This window comes from Uloborus diversus, chromosome 6 (assembly GCF_026930045.1).
Source record: "Uloborus diversus isolate 005 chromosome 6, Udiv.v.3.1, whole genome shotgun sequence".
NCBI classification, from domain to species: Eukaryota; Metazoa; Arthropoda; class Arachnida; order Araneae; family Uloboridae; genus Uloborus; species Uloborus diversus.
Window position 1 is genome coordinate 94544394 of NC_072736.1, and position 25699 is coordinate 94570092.

At 32.3% G+C, this 25699-nt stretch overlaps 1 protein-coding gene across 2 annotated transcripts in view; it reads right to left on the reverse strand.

Annotated features, from left to right (window-relative positions):
- Positions 1–4155: 4155 nt before the first annotated feature.
- Positions 4156–25699, reverse strand: part of LOC129223869 (uncharacterized) — a 187240-nt gene continuing 165696 nt past the window's right edge. For both annotated transcript variants that reach the window (XM_054858235.1, XM_054858234.1), the window contains exons 9-14: positions 25475–25603; positions 22435–22722; positions 20340–20402; positions 16337–16420; positions 8160–8240; positions 4156–4994 (exon numbers count right to left, since the gene is read on the reverse strand). In XM_054858235.1, the coding sequence (XP_054714210.1) occupies positions 4192–4994; positions 8160–8240; positions 16337–16420; positions 20340–20402; positions 22435–22722; positions 25475–25603 (1448 nt within the window). In that variant the 3' untranslated portion in view covers positions 4156–4191. The remainder of the gene's footprint in view (positions 4995–8159; positions 8241–16336; positions 16421–20339; positions 20403–22434; positions 22723–25474; positions 25604–25699) is intronic.

Consider the following 25699-nt stretch of genomic DNA (forward strand, 5'->3'; position numbering starts at 1 on the left):
AATAAACTTCTTGGAAATTCAATTAAACTCAGTTAAATTTCTTAAAAGCAATGTTTTTTAACTCAGAAAATAAAAATACTACCACGTCTCTAAAGGTAAATTAAAAGAAATGCAAAATATATTTTAGGAAGAAATATGCATTATAACAAAAAGCAACACTACCAATCCGAGTATGCCACAGGTGTAAAAATTTGGGTCATGCTTCCGATATCCCCCCCCCCTTTCACGAGTGTGTGTGCTCGCGTTATTAATTTTGTCCAGTTTTATTTAATTGGTATATAATTTTTAATAATAAAGTATAGTTTTAATAAAGAAAAGTAGAAGAGGTGCTGGTGGATTTAATTTTTCTGAAGACAGTGTGAAATTTTCGGAAACTATAAGTGCGCTTGAACCGCCCCCCACAACCCCCTTTTAAAATTCTTCAAATATCCATACAAAAATCATTGAAATCATTGAAAAGAAAAAAACATTTTTTTTAAAGTTACTTTATACTTTTAGAATGTGTTATTGTCATCCCAAAATTTTCTGAAACAGCGACACAAAAGTTTCGAAATTTTTGAAAATTTCGGATCATAAACACTTTTGGGAAGTAGATCATGAAGATTTAAAATTACAATTTTTTAAAAAAATCTTGTTTTTCTTTTTTTTAATGACAGATTATTTTTTATCTTTATTTTTCAGTTGCTGAGAAACTGAATACATTAGCGCTGGTATTATCTATTTCACTTCAGTGAGAAAAAAAAAGTGCATGATCTGCTGTTATTTACAAGTCTTGACTTGTTGTTAAAGCACAAAAGATAAAACATTTCTTTTTTCATAGCTCGAACCCTTAATTGGCAGTTTTATTTGATCCTCGCTGAGTGCTTTTCTTCATCTAATGACCTATCATTAAGCCTCAAACCCGTCGGAAATTGAACGGAATTGAGGAAACAATAGGTTACGCTACTAATTAGATCAATCGAGAGAAATTCTTACGATAATTAGCTGAAGATAAACGAAGCTTGGGGTTTATTTTCCTGATATATTACTCACTCGTTATCTTTCTTAGCAGAGAAATTCACGAAAAACTGTGCACTTAATCGAACATATTTTTCTTAATGCATACAATTTGAGTAAAAAAGGAAAAAATAATAAAAATTGTTTTCATTTTTTTCTCTACCTGTATAGTTATAAATAGTAAGTTATTTTTATAGTTAAAATAAGAATCAACTAGTCGCAGTACACATCTTATTTTAAATTATTCTTATTCTTTCGGGCAACGCTTAGGCAGGAATCAGCAGCCATACAATGTAACTCAGGCAGGTATCTACTTTATCACATGAACTGATTTTAGTAAATGTTAAACTTTATGTAATTTCCAACAAGTCGAGAAAAATAAGGTTCAGTACCATGTGTCAGGCCTCAGCAGATGCCAAGCAAAATACAAAGAAGAATTAAAACTCCTATCTAAAAAGGTAGCAAACTGACCAAAGAAGAATATAAGATTTATTATGTACTATCAGTGACAACATGGTCTGATTAGCAGGAGATAATACAGGTTCAAATGCATTAAGCATGTGGTCAAAAAATTGGAAAGGTTGCATTTTCATGTGTTTCTATAAGCTAAAAAGAATCATATTTCATTATGGCTTTCTTCCCACAGTGAACCTAAACGTTCTTTAAATTTAACGGATTCAATAATCGTAAAATGTATCACTATTTCAGACTTAAACTATTATTTGTATGTGATAGAACCTACACAATACCAATATCGTTATATCTCAATAAAATAAATAACGGAAATACTAGTGCTTCGGAAAAGTATTTTTCAATACTTCGTTCTTATATTTAAGATACGGACAAGCAGTGGGTAAGACTTGTTCAGGGTTTAACTGAAAAAAAAAGTAATACAAAATAAAAAAAGATGTATGTATTCTTCGCAAGTTGGAACAAGAATAGTGTCTGATAAGTTCCCAGCATTAAAAAAATAATTAATCTAATGAATCCAACAAGTAAAGCCTACTTTCAAGCGGGGGAGGAGGTTCCAAACAAGTTTATTCAAGAAAACAGGAAAGAACTTAAGGTATCTAATGGATCGTTTGAGAGAGTTTTGAAACTTTTATTTAAACAGTTTGTATTTTTGAAGCAACTTATTTTATTTAAAAGTACATAAAATAACAAAAAAAAAATTATGGTAGTGCCAAATGAAAAGTTTTCATGTACATTGACGAAATATGGTAGCAACTGCTACAGTTGTCATGCTTTTGATGACTGTCGCGAACTTGGAAATAATTAGCTTAAATAATGATAAACCTATTATTTTGCCCATTACTTATATTCTGCACTGTAACCAAACTTTATAAATCTACGGAAGAAAGTACAAAATGTACTAAAATATAATAAACGCATACATGACCTGTATATAAAACATTATACTTGCAACAATAGGGTTAGATTTAGATGTCTGAGATTATACAATTGCCTGGGAAAAATGAATATTAAAAGATTCAATAATAAAACAAATTTTCTTCCATAAAAAAACTTCATCGGCGTTCAGACATTAAACATAACTTTTACACATGATTGCATACCAAAAATAGACATAGTTGCGTTACAACCAAAAGAGAGACAAATATTGACCTAAACACAAATAAACAATTGAAAAAAATAGTTAACTAAACAAAGAAAATAAAAGTAATGCAAATACCTTGAATTTGAATCTCCTTGATCAAAGCCAAAACACACAACTATGCTAACCTAAACACCTTGACTTTACCGAATTATAGCTTCTAACCTACGGAAAAACTTAGCAAGCGATAGAAAGACGAAGTGTGTGCTTAAAACTTCATCTGAATCTTTTTTTTTTTTTTTTAATTTATTGACAACATACATTTCGAGTTCGTGTACTTGGTCACACAGGACCCGTTCATGAACTCACGTCCAATTTGACAGATAGCACAATACAGGGACATAGTGTAGGACAGAATTAACAGCACAGAGAGGGAAATTACAACCAGGGCAACGGGCGGGAATCGAACCCACCACCTCGGGATTACTACAATGACGCGCCAACCAACTGCGCTACCGAGGCCCCATCTGAATCTTATTCCATAGTTTAGGTTTGGACGCATACGGCGAAACTAACCGTTAAGGCCCATGCTGTCGGTTCCCAACAGCAATAGAGGCAAAGCAAAATGGAGAACTGATAAAATGGGAAAGTATGCCAGTGATCACGAACCTAACATACAGAAAATAATGCGTAGGCAACACAGCTTAGACTGTAATAGCTTCAATTCACGCGCATTGCAAAGAAACATTTTTTTCCCGGTACGCATCAATTAGTCAATTGTTGCCACCAAATCCGTTTCTTAAATGCATCAGGTTTTTCGAATTCGTCCTTCATCTTAGAATGAGTTGGATCATTCCGCTTATCACCCTTTTTGCACAGCTAAATATTTAAATTTTTATTGTCAACGTATCCAACAATGACCCCACTAGATGGTACTGACGCTTAACGGGCCTTGACAATTTCTGACTTCTCTGCGTTAAACCGGTGCAGCTCATGCATGCACCAATCCATTTCAACGTTTCAAAGTTTGTTTATTTTTGATTGGCTGTCGCCCATTTTTACCGCAAGAGGCGCTGAGCGGAACCCCTGCATTCCCCAATTAAAGGCAGTGTAACGGAAACAGGGGTTCACTGTAGCGTCTTTTTTGTTGCCATGAGTTTCAGCGATTTTCACGGCCTATAAAAATTAAATGAGGCCATGATCCAACACATAAAACTCAATAACTCAACCATAAAAATAAAAAAAAAATACTTTTACTTTTTAAAGAAATTTTATTTAAACATTCCTTACATATAGTAGTTTTGTAAATACCTACTTGAAATAAATATGCTGAGTAAACTGATCATGAATCGATGTGTTAGGAAATATCGATAATAAAAAAATTTATATTCTATTGAGCGTTATACCTTATATTGATTGCAATTACACTACAACCTAGCTAGCATTGATCTTCGGTATAAAAAAGACCAACATAAAATTCCAAACTAAGTCCATGTCTATACATTAGTCTAATAGAACGGCTCTTTTTCCTGAAAGTTTCAGCAAACTGCATAGTTTGGCTAAAACTGTTGGTTATAGTGAAAAAAAAGGTAAAACTTTCTGTGAATAAAAGTTTTATTTAACAAAACTTTTGTATACAAGGATCACTTTCTTCGGTCAGACAAATCTTTCTGGTCTGGCTGTCCAAGGTCAATAGTTCCAAATAAAATTGGATACACCAATTGATTTCCTTTGTCCCACGTATAAATTTTTTTGTGCTTTGGGTTGTATGTTATCATACTGTTATTTTGAAAAGGGTTCGAAAAGGCGATATTTGCATCCAGCACCTTATCTTGATAAAGATCGAACGCAAATCTGATATGAGTAGAAGCAGTTGTCACTGAGTCAACACCGTACAACACTCCACAAGCGATGAACATTTCACCCACACTTCTATGTGGCAAGGTGATGTTCCATGCATACTCTGGAACTAGAGTGAAAGGATGCACCTTGAGCACAATCGTGTTGTTGGTGAACTTAGAGGCATAAACTAGCCATAGTCCATTCTCGTCGGCCATGACGTCCATGTAACTCATGTCCGTCGAATAAAGATGTGGCCCCTCTGGTGCAGAGGAGTCCCAGATCTTGAGTCCCCAATGTCGGCCATCCTGTAGCTCGAATCTTACCAGAGAAATGGAGTTCGCTTGGTGGTAGTAAAATGATCCATTATAAACCAGGTGTCCAGTGCCAGTGAAGGGGAAGGGAAGTTCGTGGTGGGCCGATTTGTTATCGGCGCGGAAGTTCTCTCGAGAAGAATACTCGTACAGGTGTGTCGGGTCGTAAGCAAAAGTGGCATAATACTTGTGTTCTGATGTGTCAGTAGGGAAGGCATCGCGGAACCAAGAGCCAACTTCTTCCTTGGAGACACGCTGAAACACTGGTTTTCCCAACTGATGAATCATACAATCTGGAAACAAGGCAGGATATTTCATACAATAACAATAATAAAAAAAAATAATAATAACAGTAAAAACACACATTGCTACTTTAATAATGCTAAACTTAAACAGACTTTAAAGTACGATAGTGGATACATTTTTGAGCAACACAGATCTATCAAACACCGTATGAAAAAATTGTTTTTTCCTAACAAAACTAGAAGGAAAAAAAAACGACCATCCTACAGTACCCTATAGGGCAGATTTGGGGAACCCACCGTAATTTTTAACTTTATTTTGTATAAAAAAAGATCATTGGTTTTATTCTTATTCAACCAATTTATCAAGAATATATGTACTTTTGCAATAATTTTAAAAAAAAGTTTAACTCCTCCGATACCTTTGCGGTAAGATTCCGTTCGGCAAAATCAATGCACAGTGTTACTAAATCAGTTCTAATTTCTTGAAATGAATTACATTAGTGTATAGATTACATGTACATTGAACTACCTTTTTTTTGTTCTATTTATTGTACCATTTTTCATTTAAGTAATATTTCCGCCGTTCCACAGACTGCACATTTGTTTTCAAGTTTAAAACAGTTCTTTGAGCCAATTAATTCATACAGTGTAGTATATCCAATTATATTTCCCCCTATATTTTGTTTGTAATAAGATCCTTGCCAACTTAACCCCAAAAAATGTTTGTCGTCTTCCCCAGGGCCGCAGAGAGCCAAGGCTGGCCCCTTGTCAGTTATGTCACCGGACCCCTCCCGCCCCCCCCCCCCAAAAAAAAGGAAAAAAAAAGAAAAGAAAAGGGAAAGAAAAATGAAAGGGGGTGGGGTGAAAGAAAATCAAAACTATTTACTAGAAAACAATTAACTCTATTTTAAGTGAAACAGCAGTAAATACCAAAAGAATACATTTTACTTATTATTTACGCTTTACCTTATTCGGAGACACCCCCCACCCCTTTTCTTTCTTCTTTCCGTGTTTTTCTTTCTTTTTTTTCTTTCCATCTTTTTTTTTCTTTATTTTATTGCGTTTGTCTCGCCGCTCTCCTCCCCCCCATACCCGGGCCCCTAGTTTCCGACTAGGCTGACATGTCCCCTCGTCGGGCTTGGTGTTCCTCCAAAGCATTGGACAAGATGCCACCCACGTAATGTCACGCAGCAGAAACAGGCGAACCCGATTGAGCGACTAATAGACAGTTCATACTTAAAACTTCAAAAAATTACTGTCCGGGTTATTTCTCTACCACCAAAACAACGGTTAACATGAGAAAGTGAAGAATGTGGAGATATGCTTTCGCGTACTTACCAGATCACTTAGAAAGACAAAATGATTTGAAAATACCGCTTAAAATTGTTCTTAATTATCAAAAACTATTTCTATACGCACAATGCTAATGCGCTTTCGTACTATCTGACCAGCAAACTGATTTTGCGTGTGCTTGGACACGTTTTACAGCATCTTGTACAATACGGAGTCTTACCCCAATCTTCTTTGTAGTAAAAAGATACAGACTTTTTTTCTCGCTCTTTTAAGTAATTTTACTTTTAGCTGGATGTGGAAAAAATATTAATATCAAATAGAAACTAATAAAGTTCAAGTGCCGTCAAGAATTGAAAGCACAAAATAGCTTAGGAATATCGGCAAATTTGATGCCCGAAACTTTGTTACGGCAGATGGGAAAAAAAATAAAACTACAATTTACTGGCAGAGCCAAAATGAAGGGCAACAGTATTTTTAGGAAGCAAGTGTCTGTCACGAATGAATAGAAATACGTATTGAAAGGCCATAATGTGCAATTGCGTAACTACGATGCATAACTAACATTCTGCTCCACTTGAGTCAGACAAAAAAAAAAAGAAAAGAAAAAATGCTTTTTAGATAAGTAGGGCGATGACCGATATTTAGCTGATACGAAGAAACTATTCCTGTTACACTTAATTCTATCACTTTATCACAATACTCAGTCTGTTGCATAAATTTCCATTTTCAGTCACACATTGTGCAGATTTTTTAATGATGTGTTTTCTATACCTCTTGAAATATTTCAACGGGGAGAAGATATTAGCGAATATTAGCTTCAAGAAAAACCGGATAGCATATTTTAAGGAAGAATTAATTTCACATCGACACATTATCCGAGCAGACCAAATAGTACAGAACCTTTTTAGATACTGTGAACAAAGGTTATTCGTTCTTTTATGAGACATTTTTTTGTATAGATCACTACAACGCAATCTATATTACGCGAAATGAATGATACATTTTTTTTTTTCAAAAAATGAGATTTTTTGGAAACTATGCGCTTAAGTACCTTCGTGATTACTCTATTCTCTAAAAACTGCAGTAACCAAAGATAATATCATTCACGATAAATAATTCTGATGTACCAAGAAAAACCCACGAAAGGCAGAATATTTTCTGGCCAGTGGCTACTCTTTCTTTGTACTGGCGCTGTCGGACTACAAGCAATATTCAGATCAGCTGCACAGGACCAATCTTCCTCTTATTCCTTCACAGTTAAAATCAACACCACTGTCCCGTACACTGTCATTATTCAAATTTTGTACGTTATCATGATTTAAGCATAAAAATAAATTCCTTCAAAAAAAGAAAGAAGGAAAAGAAAACAATGTAAATAAGAAGAATAAATAACATAATAGAGAAAAGAATCGTTAAAAATTGCTGGCATGGTGTAAATTTAAACTATTTGTGTTGTACTAGCTTTAATTCTTCCTTTTTAAATTTTTTTGAAATAGTTTAGCAAAAAAAGATTTTAACTAATATTACACACAAAAAGTAGCTCTTAAATATGACAAACACATTGAATACGAAAGCCAACACTTTTACAAAACATGGTGTTTAATACTCAGTGCAAGAGGTTAAAAATGAATTTTGTGGAACCTATTCGAAACTGTTTTTTAATTCATGCTACTGGAGTTAAGAGAGTTTTTAAACTAGTGATTAGAACTACTAATTGCATTCAATGAGAACATTTATTCATTCAAAGTTCGTAATGTTTCTTACGATGGAAAATAATAATAACAAATCGTAGAAACGTTTATATTTTATCTCCTAACGAGTTCTGCATCAAAAGTCAAAAGCAGAAAAAATTAAATGAAAACTTTGCTTAATCAATATAATTTTTTAAACAAAGAAAAAACATCAAAAATTTTTACTTACTATCTTTCCTGGGATGGGGTGGAATAAGACCTGTGTAGTTTTGAATTGAAATGCTTTGAACCCGAGATACATCCAAAGAACCTGTAAAAATTATTTCAGCACATCAAACATTGTTTCCAAGGGCAATATTAGACATTATCAGGAAAGAAGTATTATTTTTAAATATACAGCGTTAGCATAAAAGAATATCCCAGTTTAAAAAAAATTATATTTCATAAACTATTACACTTAGTACTATAAATGATACATAAAAATAAACTGTCAAAGTAAATTTTCCTTCACAAATGTTCGATGTGGGCACCCTTCGTAACGCGACACACATCTAACATACAGTTGTTTCACTGTCAATTTTTCGTAATGCTACACATATACCGTCTTTCAGTTATTGCAATGTTGTAGGCAATGGTGGTGAATAAATAATGTCTTTGAATAAACCACATTTAAAGAAAATCACATGGGGATAGGTTTGGGGATATGGTTGGCTAACACATAAAGGGTAAATCATAATTACCTGCACGGCCAATCCATTGTTGCGTAAAGTCAGTGGCGCAGCGAAGTGGAGGGAGGGGGGGGCAATCCTAAAACAGTAGTTATTACACGTGTAAGAATTGTTGTGACCAAAAGAAACACCCTCCAAAAAGAAATTCTGACTGCGCTTATGCGAAACGTGGGCATAGTTAGGTAATATGTTCAAAAAATCTTTGACAGTTTATTTTTATTTATAGGGCTAAGCGTAATAGTTTATGATATTTAAAAGTTTAAAATCGGGTTATTCTCTAATGTTAACGCTGTATACACATATACAAATATATAGTAGTTTAAAAAAATGCTTGGGATGCCAACCAAAAGGAAACATGATTTGAAACAATTGTATTACATACGCATTATTTTTACAATATAAAACCGAATAATTTGGCGAACAGCCAGGCTTCCCCTTTCATTCCTCTCTAGCTACAGCCCTGCATATATAATAAATATATCGCAAAACGCTGGTTTAAAAAAATACACTTAGGGCTTAGCAAAAAGATCCGTCTAACATTATTTAAGATTAATGCTTTACATATAGTTTTCCCGTATTCCCAAGCAAATACGATACGCTGTAACCAAAGATTATTTCTAACAAAGATCCATTTTTCCGCAAGAGTAATCTTCGGCTGACTCTCCCAACAATCCACTCCCTTTTTCTCCATGCATCTTTCATTTTCTTTCAGAGTTTGTATAGAGTTTGGCAACATGTCTCTCGCTGATCCTCTTACTAGAGATAAGTAGACTTACAACTTCCGGTCGCCACAGGATCTTTGGTTTATGAGGCTGAGTGACGAACGTCTCTTCTGTCTTATCTAAGGAGACTTATTCTGGGAAAGTTACTCACGTTCACCTAGTTCCGTTTTCTGCCAATATGTAGTAGCCCCTGTCAATCTTACTTCCGGGAGGAGTTTTTCCTGCTTTCATTTATTTCTTTGACTTCAGATCATTATATATGTTGCAGGATGGTTTGATAAGTTTTAATCTAAAAAATTTAGTGAAAAAAGAAAAAAGCGAGTTGATGTTTGCATCACATGACTTCCTTTTACTCGATTTTAATGTCATTTTCTCATTATTGGCAGTTTTAATATGATTCAATAGTTTACTCTCTAAATATCACCAACAGTGGCCAAATTGAAACCAGATTTTACAAAAATAAATAAATTAAAAAAAAAATCGCCAAATTTGTCCTTCAAGTTGGCGACAAAACTTGGCGACCAAAAGAATGGCGATATATCGCCAAGTTTCCGTTAAATTTTAACACCACGTGAGTTTACATCGAAATTAACAATGATTCCCCCCCCCCAAAAAAGGGGCAAAATACCCCATTTGGTGCATACGAATGCAACCAAAAAGGAAGGTGCACAACTAGACCCCACTAAGAGTCTACGTGCCAAATTTCATTTTTCTAGGACATTCCGTTCTTGAGTTATGCGACATACATACACACATATACACATACACACATACGCACATACATACGTACATACAGACGCCATGAGAAAATTCGTTGTAATTAACTCGGGGATCGTCAAAATATATATTTCGGGTGTATGTACGTTAATAGGCACATATCCACGTGGGTTGGATCGAAAAATAAACTCGACATTTATTCGGGGGTGAGCAAAATGGAATTTAAGGCCGATTTTTGGGTGGAAATATTTTCGCGAAAACAATACTTCCTTTTTTTTTTTTGTAAAAGGAAGTAAAAATAAGCTTATTTGACTTAAGTTTCTCCCTCACAGCTCTTGATTTTGACACTTTCTTTGCAACGTTTTCGGCAGAGTAAAGGCAAATTTAGAGTTTTTATTTGTTTTATATCTATTACTGGCTGTTTTGTTAGTTCGGATGGGATTCGCAGTTCTATAGCTTGAATACCTCCTTGCTGTATATTGAAAAAATTAGCCAAAGAGGTAAAAAATTTCAATTTTGCTCAAACTAGGGAGATGCCTTATTGTAGGGGTGCATACCTAAGGGGGGACATGGCGCAGCCTGTACCATTAGAATATTTAGGGGGCTGAGGGGAGTTTTCTCATTTTTTGGAGGGGACCTTGTTTTGGGAGGATTTTTGCGATGTCTAGGGGGTGCGCCCTTGCTCTTAGGGGGGGGGGGCATCCCTGCTATTGGACGGGTTACATCCTGCGCAAGTAAGTCGGTCTTGGTTTTATCTCTCTCATCTGCCAGTAGCCAGAAATTACAGCGCTTCCTATAGTTGATAGGAATTGCGAATAAGCTTCTCAATCATTGCAAAGAAAATGACAAAGTTATTTGTTAATAAAATTAAAAAGCTAAGTCCAAACCTGAACTTCATCAAGGAAAAAAATTTGGGTTTCAGACCTCTGAAACTTTTTACAGAATTCAGATTGACGAGGCTCTCCTCGAGTATCAAAGTATTTATAAGGAGGAAAACTCCGATGGTTTGAAAATTATGTAAATGAAAGGTTTACCTTACATTTCCGTGACATTTAAGATTTCCTTCCATCTTAAATCTATCAAAAGGTAATGAGAAACTGAAAAACAAGAGGGAGAGGGGGAGAAAATTTCGTGCAGAACAAACGTAGAGGACACCGAATGCAAGATATTTTTCTGATGTTCTATTTTTTTTTTTTCATTACTGTGAAGAATAACTCTAATATAAGGTTTCTTAATAAATCTTAATGATTTGACTACTATTGATTATTCAATACGCTGATTCATTGTACACTAGGACAAGAATAAAAGGTTGGTGTGCTAAAAAAGAAGTTTTCAAAATTATTGTTTAGATAGATTTTTAAACATATACAGTTCGAGAGAATGTATTTTATTTATTTCTGTAACTTGTACAAAAGTAATTTGATGAATGCTAAATAGTATTTAATCGTCGAAATAATTTAAACATTATACAATTTTTGTTATGAGTTTTCTCTTCATGAACAGTTTTTCAATTATTTCGTCCTGCGTGTAAACCTATAAAAACTTTAAATTGTTTTTTGGAAAAAAAAAATATTACCACTGTTTAACGGGAGACGAATATTGAACAAATCTAATGTTGTGTATATTTAGCAAACTTTTAGATAATGGAAAGATTTTTCTTGTCAAATTATTGAATCGTTCTCACTCTTAAGCTTGACGCTAAATCAGAATATACGCAACAGCATTCTATAAAAATTCCAATAGCATTTTTTCATCACGTAATGTGACTTGTAGGGAAATTCATGACGGAAGATCGATTGCTTATTATTTTATACAATTCACATACAAATATACTAGCGATTTTCTGAAGTTATCAAGTTTTCTTTTTAAAACCAATATAGTAAACTCCCGGTCATCCACGGAATTGGGTGGCTCAAGTGCCCCCGGCTAATAAAAACCATGGATAAGCAGCAAAAAGGCAAAAATGAGAGACTAATAAGGTAAAAATTGTCTTTCCTCCAAAAATTAACTGTGTTAATGCACAATACTTTCTTCAAACTCTGAAAAGATATACAGTACTGTAAAAATATTGTGCATTTTTGCACAACATATTTTAATATCAATAAAGTACAAGTGTATATGATACCGCTAATATATGAAATCCGTTATTTTGTAGAATACCTAGTTATTTCATGGAATAACTGATCGTGTCCGTTAAAGTGTAGAACTCTCTTGTATTTCATGGTTTAACTAGTTATTTCATAGAATAACGATCTGCAGCCCGTTAAAGTGTAAAATAATCTTTATCATATATCATGCACGACAAATACATTTACCTTCCACCCGTATTGCATTCACGAACTATTTCAGGCCATAGGGAGAGAACTTGTTTAGCGTGTTTCCGCCAGTTTTTGTAGAGAAATAATGTTCTTTGTAATTCCAAGTGTCACTTTAGTAATCCTTGTTATAACAAATGATTTTATGGTACGTTTCCATAAATACTATTTATACGCTGCATAAAGTAGTTAAATTCCTTTTTTTTTCACCTTAATTGTCAATAATTAGTTTATTTGTAGAATACCTAGTTATTTCATTTCAGATAAATTGTTTATTTTACACTTTAACTGTCTCTCATTAGTTAATTTATAGAATACCTTGTTATTTCATAGAATAACTAGTTAAAGTGTCAAATTAATAACATATTACACACTTTAACGGACACGATCAGTTATTTCATGGAATATCTAGGTATTCTATAAAATAACTGTATTATATACTTTAACGGTAACATATGTTCGGTGAAAAAATCACAATAAATAAATAAATAAATACATAAAACAAAAACTGAGTTTAAATTTACATTTTTTCGACCGAGAAAAAAAAACAGCTTTTGATTTTGGTATTTTACTGCGAAAATACATGTTTCTGATCGTTGACTGACTTTCGGATAATCTGCTAGCGAATAATCGGGAATTCACTGGATTGAACACATAATGAACGCAAAAAACTGCATCAAAATGATTTTTTTTAAACTCTATTAATTTTGTAGCTCGTATAAATAATCCTTAGCAGAACCAAAATGTTATTTTACTACTCTATTAAGTTATTAATACTCCTTCAGATTAAAAAAGAACCTTAATATTATTATCAATGTTTTTTAAAAAGAACAACTTCCTTAATTCGTAATTAAATAACATTTTATAAGTTTGTTCCGTTTAATGAAATTTGACTGTGTGTCCAATTCCAATAAATCTAAAAATCTTAAAACGTGCCCTTACAAACAAAACCATAAACCTGGTATTTTGGGGAGGGAATTAAGGAAACTGTTCCGTCGTAAATTGTGGTGGAAAAATCGCTCGAAGTAAATAAAGAAAGATTGCAGTTAAGCTGATTTATGACACATATCCATGGATCGTGACTCAATGAATATTAACGGTTCCATCCCTTTTTAGGAATATGGTTGATTCCTGAAATATCTCCAAAAGTCGCATCTTCCATTCAAAACAGGTTGAGTTTAAAAGAATATTTGATTTTTTCTCTTTGATAAATGGTTCTTAATATTTATTATAATAAAGACAAGATATGAGCTGCACACTGCGCATATTTAAAAATACACAATTGAATTTAATCACAGGATTTGGCTCAAATTTAACAAATTTGGATACGTACTATTCCTTCATACACTACACTGTAAGATTTATTTCAGAAATAAAGTAAAAGTTTATGAATAAGTATAGCAATTGTACCATTTGAATTTAAAAGAATATTTCATTTTCTTTTCTCTGATAAATGGCTCGTGATATATCTAATAAGAAATAGAAGAAATGGGCAGTACAATGTGCACAAAATACGCAAATAAATTTAATTACAGGATTTGGTTCAGATACAATAAATTTGGACATTTTTCTTCATACAATGCAATGTAAGACTTACTTCAGAAACAAATTCAAACAGTTTTTCAATTAACATAGGAATTGCAATATTTGCATTCAAAAAATATTTGTAGTCAAATAATATTTAAACCCTTAAAATTAACTTTATCGCTTGTAAAATTGGAATTTCACACCTTGTCTTTTTTCCCATTTTTGTCACTAGACAAAAGGACAAAGAATAAAATAGTAAAGCTAAAAGCAGTAGGTGCACATTGCATATAGTGACTGGATAAAACATAAAATAAAGAAGTGAAACCGAAAACGTTTCAGTAAGGAGTGTACTTTTAATTCTAATTGCCAAAAACAACGAGTTGGTTATTGAAGCAAAATATATGAATGTAAAATACATAAACAAAAAATATGAATATTAAATAGTGCACTTGTGGTAATAAAGAAACTTAGAATTCTATTAATTACGGAGTTGTGCATTGTAGTATTTGTAGTAAACACAATGTTCATGAAAATATATTTCTGAAATTAAATCGAATTTAAGCTAACTCATACTTAAAGCTTCCTTAAAGCATATTTCAAATGATTGTCTTAAGGTTTGATATAACCGTTTTGTTACTGTTATAAAATTTAAAAACGTTGTTCGCTCACCAATTTTGAAAAAAAAAAAAGACTGGCTCCTTTAAAGATGTCGGATTTAAGAAATAAAAAAATATCTCTGTGCAGAGTAGTAGATGCAAATCAACTGCGTTTTAACGCACAAAATTAGCAGTTTACTGCATACACGTATTTCAGGGTTTCAAGGAACTCCTTTTTCAAAGCAAAATAATGAGCTTTAGGATGTAAAGACATCCGGTAAAAGCCCGGATGCTTTTACCAGAAACTGCTTAAAATCCCGTAAGCTTGTACCGGATGTCTTTACATCCTAAAACTTACTATTTTAAATTGAAAAGGAGTTGTCTGAAACCCTGCAGTACGTGTACGCAATAACCTGCTAATTTTGTGCGTTAAAACGTTGTTGATATCATTAACGTTGGATTTAGTTACGTTATCTTATTAGTTTAACGGAACTGTCTTGACTTTCTTGGAATGGAGTTAAAATTTGGAATATATAGCGTCTGAATTCCCATTAATTTTGAATTTTCTTGCTGACTCAAAAAGAGGAATATTTTTTTAGTTCTTCATCAAGTAAAATCTAAACATTTTGAAATTATCTTTCTTCAGAAAAAGCACCATCAAAGAGTTACTTTAACGTAAACTATTTTGAAAAATGTAAAGAAAACAATGAAGATGATTCAACCAAAATGTATTTTATGACATCAAGTGATCGTCTTGTATTTAACTAATGAAAATTTTCAAAATTTTTGCGTATTTTAAAGTTAATTCGTACGTAAATGCAGCTAAGTTGTAACTAATGTTTTTTTTATTCAAAAACTTTAGTAATACATCAACTTACTTCAATTTAGAATAGTCAGTTTTAGCTAATGCCTATTATTAATTTCTTTTCCTTTTTACTAACTTAAAATGTTTTTGTATGAATAATATAATGACAAATAATTTCAGAAAAAAAACTAATTTTAAAATGAAACCCCTGTGGCTAAATTTTAAGAAACAGGTCAAGAAGTTAGTTTTGTGTTTAATACAAATAAATATATATACTTAATACACTGAGCTTGTAGTGTGCGAGGATAACATTTTTTAGCTTTGATAGCTTTTATTGCAAAAAAAAAAATCAATACAAAGCAGTTTTTAAAAGAATAATGCTTTTTATTTTTTAATGTTCTGCAGGTGATAAAAATTTTGAAATCACGTACGTGTATGCTAAGTCAGCATTGATCTTTTAAACAGTTATTTCAAAGAACAAGAACAAAAAAATAATTGACTTATGCCATCTGAGGCCAAAGCAATTTCTTTTCCAGGTTTGTTTAACATGCACAGACTGTTTCCGATTTCCAACAGTAGTATAAAAAAATACTTCTTATTACCAAATTGTTTTTCTTTATTTCCCTTTCGATTACATTTATTATATTACAATATTGTTTATTTAAATGTTTTTCCCTCTAAATGTGCATTATTTAGTTCTGTATTTCGAATGAATTTCTAGTAATGCTGTATTCAGTAATTCTGTGTTCGAAAGTTTGGTTATGCGTGATAATTTAACAAACTTTAACATAATATTAACTGCTCTTAGAATTTGGTAAGATGAAAAAACAGAGGAGTATTGTATTAACCTCGAGATATCAAAATATTACACATACACGCGCACACACACGTACATCTACACACGCACACCTACACACACACGAGCTTGCTAGCGCGTGCGCACACACACAAACACTTACATATAGTATATACATATTATCTAGGTGATAACAGTACCTGACGTAGGACAAAATGGTGTCGGATCGCACTTTGTGACACACGGTTCGCAATCCAATGGCTCAACAATTGATGGGGGAGGAGCTGCAAGAAAACACCAAAACTTATATTAAATTATTGATTATTTTGTGGCTATAGAATCTATTTGTCTTCAAAAAAAAAAAAACTAATAATTTATTATTTTGCCGTAAAAAAGGAATCCTAATTTTTTGAAATTCATACGATTAAAAATGGCAGTTTTAGAAAAATACTATTTTATTACTTTATACTGAAGCAGTTTTTACTTTAAGGGGACAAGGGACCTTATACATTCGGAAAATCAACCAAATTTCACAAAAATTGTTTTTGCGCCAAAAAAATAGAGCTTAGTACCAGCTTTGATAATCCATTTTCATTTTTGCGATATTATGATTTTTACGCATTTTATTTACATTTTTAAAAAAGGGAGCGTGGTATTTAAAGGGATAAAAGTATCAGCTGATTTTTGTTTACACGTTTTTAATCATCATTTTTGGCTCGAAATGCTCCCACCGCATTATTTTTCACTGTATCGCTTCAAAATTTTTTGAGCACATTAACAGTCTTATACTTCATAAAACTGGGCATTACTTTACCCAAATACAAAAATTTACTATTTATCCGCTGTTAGCAAAGTAGCATACGTATTAAAAAAACGTAAAATTCTATTCATAATTTGCTTTTTTTTTTCTAGTTTATATACGCACATAGATTGAATTCAATGCCCATTTATGTTCATACGGATAAACTACATCTGGAAAAAAAATATTGTTGGTTTTCGTTTACATGAATTGCGCCTGGAGTGTTTTCAATTCTGCCCATGTTGCGTTCCATATGCCTCACAAAACACCTTTTTTAACCCTAAAATTTTTAAATTAACATTTAAAATGTCTAATATTGATATGAAAATATTATTTTTGTTCTATTACTTCAAATACATGGTGTAAAATTATAAAATTGAAAAGTAAAATTCAAAAGTCCCTTGTTCCCTTAACGTCTTTTAAGTGGTCTGTCTACCAAGAAAATGGAAAGAGAAATACGTATGTAAAAAGTGGTTTAATTTCCTCCAAAAACTTTATTTTAAAGTAATCGCACAGGGGAGTAGCCAAAAAAAAAACAAAAAAAAAACTGACCATTGTCTTTAGATCTCTGATAGGTATGTTTGAATATCGTGTAAAAACACTGTTTATGTATCCTTTAATTGCGAGTCGATAGCAAAAAACGAAAGTACCACATAATATGTGAGACTACAATGGAATCACGTAGTTCAATCTTAAGTCGAGTTTAATTTTTTAAAATGAAAGCATAGGGTCAAGCAAGTATTTTTCTTTTAAATCAAACCTAGAATTTTATCCTTATAAACATCAGGGTTTAAAAAGCAAAATCAACATATTGGTCATTAGCATAAAAGTTCCTGTATGTTGAGATCAGGTATGACATACTTATTTTTTTTTTATCGATGAAACTTCCCTCACCTCCCAAAAAAACCTCTCCAGTTCGGATATTTTCTTTAGTACAGTCGTCCCTCGCTACTTCGTGCTTCGACTTTCGCGGCTTCACTACATCGCGTTTTTTTTTTTTTTTTTTTTTTTTTTTTTTTTTTTTCTTTTTAATACAGTAATTAAAATTTTTTAAGCGTTTGTGTAAACTTTTTACTACAAAAAAAAATAACAAAGTATGTCTTTTAAGTAAGGTGAGCTCTTTTGAGGGGCTGTAGTTGTACTAGTTGAGGGAGTGGAGGTTTAAAATCTTCGAAGAAAGTGAAGGAAATCACTATCTCATTTTAACTGTTATGCACTAACTGAAAAGTATAAATCACTGTATTATTGCTAGGGGATAAATACATCTGTAATGTAGATGGTGTTCAACAATGTACTAGTTTTTAAAGTTGTATACGTAATCCCTTTAATGAGGATGAATGTTGAGGAAAAACGGGTGCTCATGCGGTCACTAACTGGCGATTAATTCATCTTCAAACAGGTTGAGCTTTTTTCATAGATTAGTAGTAGTGTGTAAGAACTACAAGTGTGTGTGTAGTTTATATCCAAATAATTAACAAAGTGATATCTTTTTAGTTTAGTGTATTATTTTCTGCAATATATTGAATACTACAAAATGGTGGCTAAGGGTGCTGTTATGTCTAGGGTGCTCTATCTTAAAAACCTATTTAAATAGTCGTAAGTTTTATGTGCTCTAATAGGGAAAATATTCGGTTTATAAATACAGAATCCTACTTCTCGGAAATTCAGTTATTGCGGTAAAGTCTGGAACGAATTAACCGCAATAAACGAGGGTTGACTGTAGTTTCATATAGAGTGCCTTTACTATAATTTTTATCATGTAAACTGGTGTTTAGTGAATATTCATTATGTTGTCTTTGGAAATGATACGATACATGTTTCATTGGGAATTATTGGTTGTGAGCGTTAGGAGTCTTACAGATGAGGCTGTTAGTTGAATCAATTTGTCGAAAAAAGTGCACGTGTTTCGTTGTGCTCAGACGAGTGTAACTTAGCTGAATCATTTTTGTCCTGAAAAGCCGTATTTATTCCAGCAGCTGGTCCACAGCGCTGTAAAAATGAACAGAGCTTCTCAATTAGTTTGCTAGTGTCTGAAGCGAATGCTTGGCAATGACCTGTTGAGTTGATTTAGCAAAAAAGTAGATTCAACAAAATGGTGGCGGCACATGTGCCTGGCGCTCCTAATGAGTTGACTGCCGTGTGAAGGATGTCGATAGATGCCTTCACTTTTCTACCTGGTTGACCAACTTGACAACCGCAAGTTCAAAAGTTTAAAGTATCATATGAAGGAGGCTGTATTCTCCTGCTAGGAGCTCCCAATTGCACCCTCGCTCTCTCATAAAGGAGTAAGAGGGTGCAGATTAATGTTTTTTCCAAGTTGACCAGCAAAGCTTGCCATACAGGAGCTCTTGGCTTGAGCCAGTGCAACATGCTATCAGCTACGTGCCAGTTTTCCTCTCCTGTAATTGTAGTTAGCAGAAAAAAAATAATCTTAGGTCTAGTAATCTCTTGTTTAATTCTTTTAATTCTTAGTTACGCGTTTTAGTGAATCGAAGATGTATTATAAGAAACGAGGGTAATTGTGGGAACTTAGTCTTGAAATGAACTATCGTTAACAGCTTCAGTTTGCAAATATAGTTTTTCTTTCAATTAATACCAACTATACAATATTTTTACTGCAGTACAAGGTATACAGTCCACATGTATGGATTAAAATCAAAAACCGTCGAATGATGTGATAATATACTGCTTGAAAGTAGCAATAAAATGTTTTAGTTAAAAGATATTTCAATGGAATTTTCAGGCTTATTTTCCACAAAATATTTTAAATTACAATTTTTCTCGTCATTGATACTCCACTGAGTTTAAAGCATAAAATGTCGTACTTAGTCATTAAAATTATGTTAGGGCTATAAAGACGCTGAGATTATCATGACCCAATAATCTTTCTACTTTTAAAAAATATCAGAATACATCTAGAAGTTGAGATAATGACGGTCCATAATTTTAACATTCTAGTCCAATTGTAGCGCAAAAGTACTTTTACGCTTTACATGATTTTCAAAAGAGAAATACTAAAAGGAAATTTGTTGCCATACAAAAATTAAGCAAAACTGTTCTATAATTATGCTTCTGTGAGCTAATGAGCTAACCTGTTGATTATGTCCCCCAAAGCAGCGATGCTCAAGGTTTTAATTTTATATCGTTTGAGGAGTGATAAAAATTAATTAATAGGTATTTATATATATATATATATATATATATATATATATATATATATATATATATATATATATATATATATATATTTACAAAATGTGGTGATGACTTAGTTTGAACAAGCAAGTGCTTTTGCAATTACCTTAGAAGCAAATATTGTTAAAATCTTTTAAGCAATCACAAAGCATTCCTTCATACTTACGGTGGTTCTTAACTACTTACGTTAATAAAAGATTTATACTTACGCTGGCCGTAAATTTCAAATGTTTCGACAGGTGGTTTTCTAGTAGGAGTGTTCGGATCAATTTCTGAAAACAACAGACAAAACTTTGATACATTGAAAAAAATGTAAATGCTTACGTTTGCTACAAAAAGAATTTACACATTAAGTAGTTTAAATAATGAAAAAGAAATCTTCAAAATGTTGAAATTTGGAAGAAAATTATTCCAGTAACATATATTTACTTATATAATCAGATAAAAAGATAACTATGAAAATACAACTACAATGACTTACAACTAACTTCAAGAGACCGGAATTTTTTTTTCGTTGTTACGGGAATTTCGTTGTAATATATTTCAAGCATTGTAATCGCATGTTTATTGCGACAGCACATTTATTTCTTTGAAAGGGATATTTCGTTGTATTGGTATTCGTTGTAACGGGATTTCACAGTGTATATGCAATTCCTTAATAAGTGTGAGTTGCTAATAAGAGTATCTTTGATTTTTTTATTGAAAAAAATATATACACTCTTTAACATGCTAAGCATCGTTTCGACCCTTATATCGAAAGAATAATTTATTGCAATTATTCTAGCATGTAAAACTTTACTTTAGCGCTTAAAAATTAACTTTTCATAATTTAAATAACACTAAAAAATATCCCGCAATATATTTTAATTGTTCAATTTATTGAAGAAATTAAGAAAATGCTGATGAAAACAAGACAATTCTCATAATTTACTTTTTAAAGTAAATATTAGTTAATAAATTAATAATATAAAGTTGTTGGAACATCTAAAAACTTTTTCTAGAAATATATGTCAAAAAATCAGTTTTCTTTGACTTTGTGACAATTTTCTTTCATGGCAAAAGCCCCAAACTTGTTAGCATCAATGCGTGCACTTTGTTGATGCTCTCGCAGTGACACATTAGATACTTTATCTAGTCTTCACTATGTGCAGAGTTTCAACGCTCTTCATGCCAACGACAACAGGATTCCTATTGTTATCGTACTTATTGTCTAATGAATTTGTCCTGTTGAATGTTCTTTTCGACAAGGATATCAAATCTTTGCTAAGAATTTCTTGGTTTCATTATTTATTTCTTCTTTTCTGTTTCGTATTTCTTTTATTCTTCTTTTATCAACAAAATATTAAAAGGACCGCCTGCAAAAACTATAGCAGAGAGCTATCATTCTTCCTTACCCTTCTAGAAGTTATTTTTTAACTTTATGAAAGATCCAACATTTGAACGTATATAATAAAATGCCACATGAAATGCCGGAAGCAAGATTGCATAAGAATCATTAAATGTTTAAGATAGCATATATTTATTAAAGTTTTCAAACTTATGCTTTTTGCAAAACTATTACTAATGTTGAATAAAATATCTCATATCTTTTACAACTCGTCTCTCATTCCAATGTTCGCCTCGACTGTGTTTTAGTCGGGTTGAACCTGTCTTCGTTTTTAATTGCACTGATGATGGCACTTGTATTTTGAAGTGCCGAAACAGCTGTTTGCTGGTTTTTTAACCTTTTTTCATTCTTAATTTGTACTTTATATACGTTGTCATATTTTATTCACTATGCAGTACAAAGTTTTCGACTACTTTTTATGTATTACTAATGTTGATAAAAATTTCTTCAAAAAATGTTTCCAAAATCACATCATCAAATCAAGTCATTCTTTGAAAATAAGTATTATTTGCAACTACTTTTTAAGATATAAATGTATATTATCTTAGGTTTGTGTTTCTTTTTTTTTTTTTTTTTTTGCACGAAATGTAAGTGGCAGAGACCTTTTTTTGATTTATTCCTGGTAACATACGCATTGCTTTAATGTTTTCTAAACGCTTTAAAATGATTTTCACAACGCGGACAACCATTTTAAACCGTTTACGAAACGAAGTCTGCTACCTGAGACATTTAACTCAAATTTTCTAGGAACAGCGAGTCCATCTATAAATATTTAGTATGGCGCAAATATATATTTTTTAATAACTGGTACTTATCTCATTTAAAAGTGATTAACTCCGTCAAACACGCTAAATATATATTTTTAGCTAAGGAAAAAATAAAGGACTACAACTAAAAAATTAAGTTAAATCATTTACCGAAGACCGTGAATACGCCAAGGGTTTTTCCTTTGTCGTTTTTAGAGACACATTTGTACAATCCGTAGTCTAAGGGCTCGATGTAGGTTACATTCAGCACCATGTGAGTCCGGTATCCTTCGTCTTTTTGTTCAATCCGGTACTTCCATCCGTGCTCCACCATCCGGTTGTCACCATGCATCCAATAGTTGACAGCTGGAGGGTGGGCCTCGACAAAGCACTCCAACACGGCGCTGCTGCCGTTTACTGTGCCCACCATTTGGTTACGGATTTTGATCAGAGGAGGAACTGAAACAAAGGTTTTCAAGAAGTTAACAATCTTCGCAATGTGTCACTAGTCGTAATCGTCATGAGTTCAGTCAATTATTAGCAACTCTTTTTAATATCCTGAACTATTATTTACTGTTCAGTATTGTAGTTCTGTGGTACAACCTTCATAAAAGTAAATACACTGTTAATATCCTTGTGTAATTGTAGTTCTTTCCAGTGTTGCTTTAACCATAAACGAAACACATAAATTGACCTTCCTTTTTTAAACCAATTCTGACGTAATTCGGAAACGTTATTACTTTTTTTCACACTTATTCACTTATTTAGTTATACAGATATCAGACTTTTGACTGTTAGGATATTAGTCTTTATCCTGATTCACAATACTTACGAGCCATAGAAATTAAGCAATTAGAGCATCGCATCAGTTAATATGTTTACTATTCATAACTTACCTCAGTCACATAAAGCACTAATAGGAGAGTCTTAAAGACCAACCATGAATAGAAGGTTTTTTAGTAAATTATATCCACACAAAAAAGGAAATATCGACACAGCATCAGATCGATGAAAATGAGGAACAACGGGTTTTAAATAAGAGAAACAATAACAGGAATCCCCCGCAGCTTTGTTCAATAGGTAGGAGGCAAATATTAGTTTAATTAACAGTTTTGCAGTACTTAATGCGGTTTGACTTCTGGTTCACAGCAAACAGCAATTTCTTTCTTAGGCAAAAATTTCGCATTTTCGTTTCATTTTATTCGCAACTCCACCGCTCGAATACAATACATTGATGTGATTTATAAAATTAAAGAAAAAGGTAAAACATTGTGTTCCACATGTGTCTGTTGGTAAACATAGACAGTTTGTTATGAGTATTTATTAACGCATTCGATGGGTCTTTGATTGCTTTCAGCAACAGAAATTGTTTCGTCCCGTAATGGTATTCTCGAGCTTCTCAAAATAATGTTAGTTTTCATCATTTTCCTTTAAAAAGTGAGTTGATTGCCGTAAATGGCGAAAGCATGCGTTTGTTTTACCTTTTTCATCCGCCATTAGACGGTGGCTGCAGTGCCCATATAGTTTGTTGGAGTTGCGAATTCCGCAACAGACAGGTATCTATTTTAGTCAGAAGTATCAGGCAAGATGTCGCTAATCTTTAGTACAACATTCATGACTCTCAATAGAATGACAGCAGAAGGAAAATTAGTTTCATTAAACTCTATAAATATTAAAATCACATTTCAAAGTTCTCTTCTTTTTTTATTTTAAGCATTTTATTTAAGAGTAACTGCAATCTGTAACGTAAAATCCCCAATAATCTTATTTATGAGTCGTTAAAAGTAAAATTAGTGTAAGTCAACTTTTTAATAATTCTTATTTAAACCATCAAAAATTAGCTTTAGCTCATTCTACATCATGCGAAAATGGTGTAAGTAATATTTTTTTTTTTTTTTTTTTGCAATTCTTATTTACTCCATCATAAGTTAGTTTTAACTCATTATACTTCATCCAAATGTGGGGTAAGTTAACCTTTTTATAATTATTTTTTTTACCTCATCAGGAATTTGTTTTAACTCAGTCTACTTCATGCGAAATTGGTGCATGTCTAGTTTCAACCATTTGCCGATAGTTAGTTATCGGAACCGTAGTATTTTGCACAAAAGTGGTTGCTAAACCATTCAATTTTCAAAATCTTGTGCAATTCACGTCCACTTCTTTTACTTTTAACAGGTATTATAATTATTATAATAATTGTTTCTTAAAATGTATTTTTTTACTAATTTATTTTTTTAATTAAAAAAAATATTCTGGATAGTGTCTCAAAAAACAAAAAACAGAAAAACATAAAACGCCTGTGATACATAAAATTATCGTTTAGTCTGGTGAAGGACACTTTAAAATCTGCTCATGTATATTGTAAAGTTTCACAGTGAGGTTCTCGAGCGAACTGCCTACATTTTAAAATGTCTGTACTGCTAAAATTTAGTTTATTTTTTCAGCATCACTTCCAGTGGCTTTTTGTCCTTCTATTGTTGCTGAAATAACCCTGCCCTCATATTAGTTAGTTATTCACAATAAAAAATCTAAACTATTGAGATTCAAATTAAATGTTTATGGAATGATATAAGTAAATAATTATTTATTTAAAAGCAATATGAGTGTCGTTACTTATACACAGAAGAGTTAGGAACAAGAAGAACTAAAAAGAAAAAAACAATTAAAGTCATTACAAGAAATCAACAGAATTCTAAAAGCTTTAAAATGCTTCTAAATGGGTAAGTATTGTGCCTCCCTAGAGATACAATACTTACCAGAATGCAGAAATCATGGGTGAAAACATTTATACTTGCCTACAAAATTGCTACCAACATGCATTTTTTTAAATATACTAATTCTAAATATCAATTAATTTTAGCCGGAAAGATAAAATCGTAAAATTATACTTAGTACGAAATAATTCGTTAAATTAGTCTTATTTCTCACAATTTTTATGAAAACTTCGTTGAAGAAAAGAAGAATAAGAAACGATATGAGTTTTATATGTTGATGACACGACTTCGGCATAACAAATATTACTTTTAGAACAAAAGACACTGAATCGAACAAAATTTTGAAAAGTTAATTTGTGGAAACTGAAACATTTACTTCAAATCATCTTGCAATGACGATTGGCTCATGTTTTACACCAAAAAACTTAAATGCAAGAATATCTTTAGAGATTTTTTATGCTGCTTAATACGTAAGAAACATTGATAAAGGTACTTACAAGCCACTTCCAGTTTGATTTTCTTGATGGCAGGCGGAGGCACTCCATTGGATGCGATGCACATGTACACTCCCATATGGTCCCTGCTTACTTGTTGAATTTCCAAAATGTTTGAATTATACGATGATTCTGTTTAAAAAAAAAACATATACTTATGCAAACGCGTTGGAAAATTGCTAAATCAATTAAATATTCTTGATTGGCGGTCTTAATCACTTTTATTAT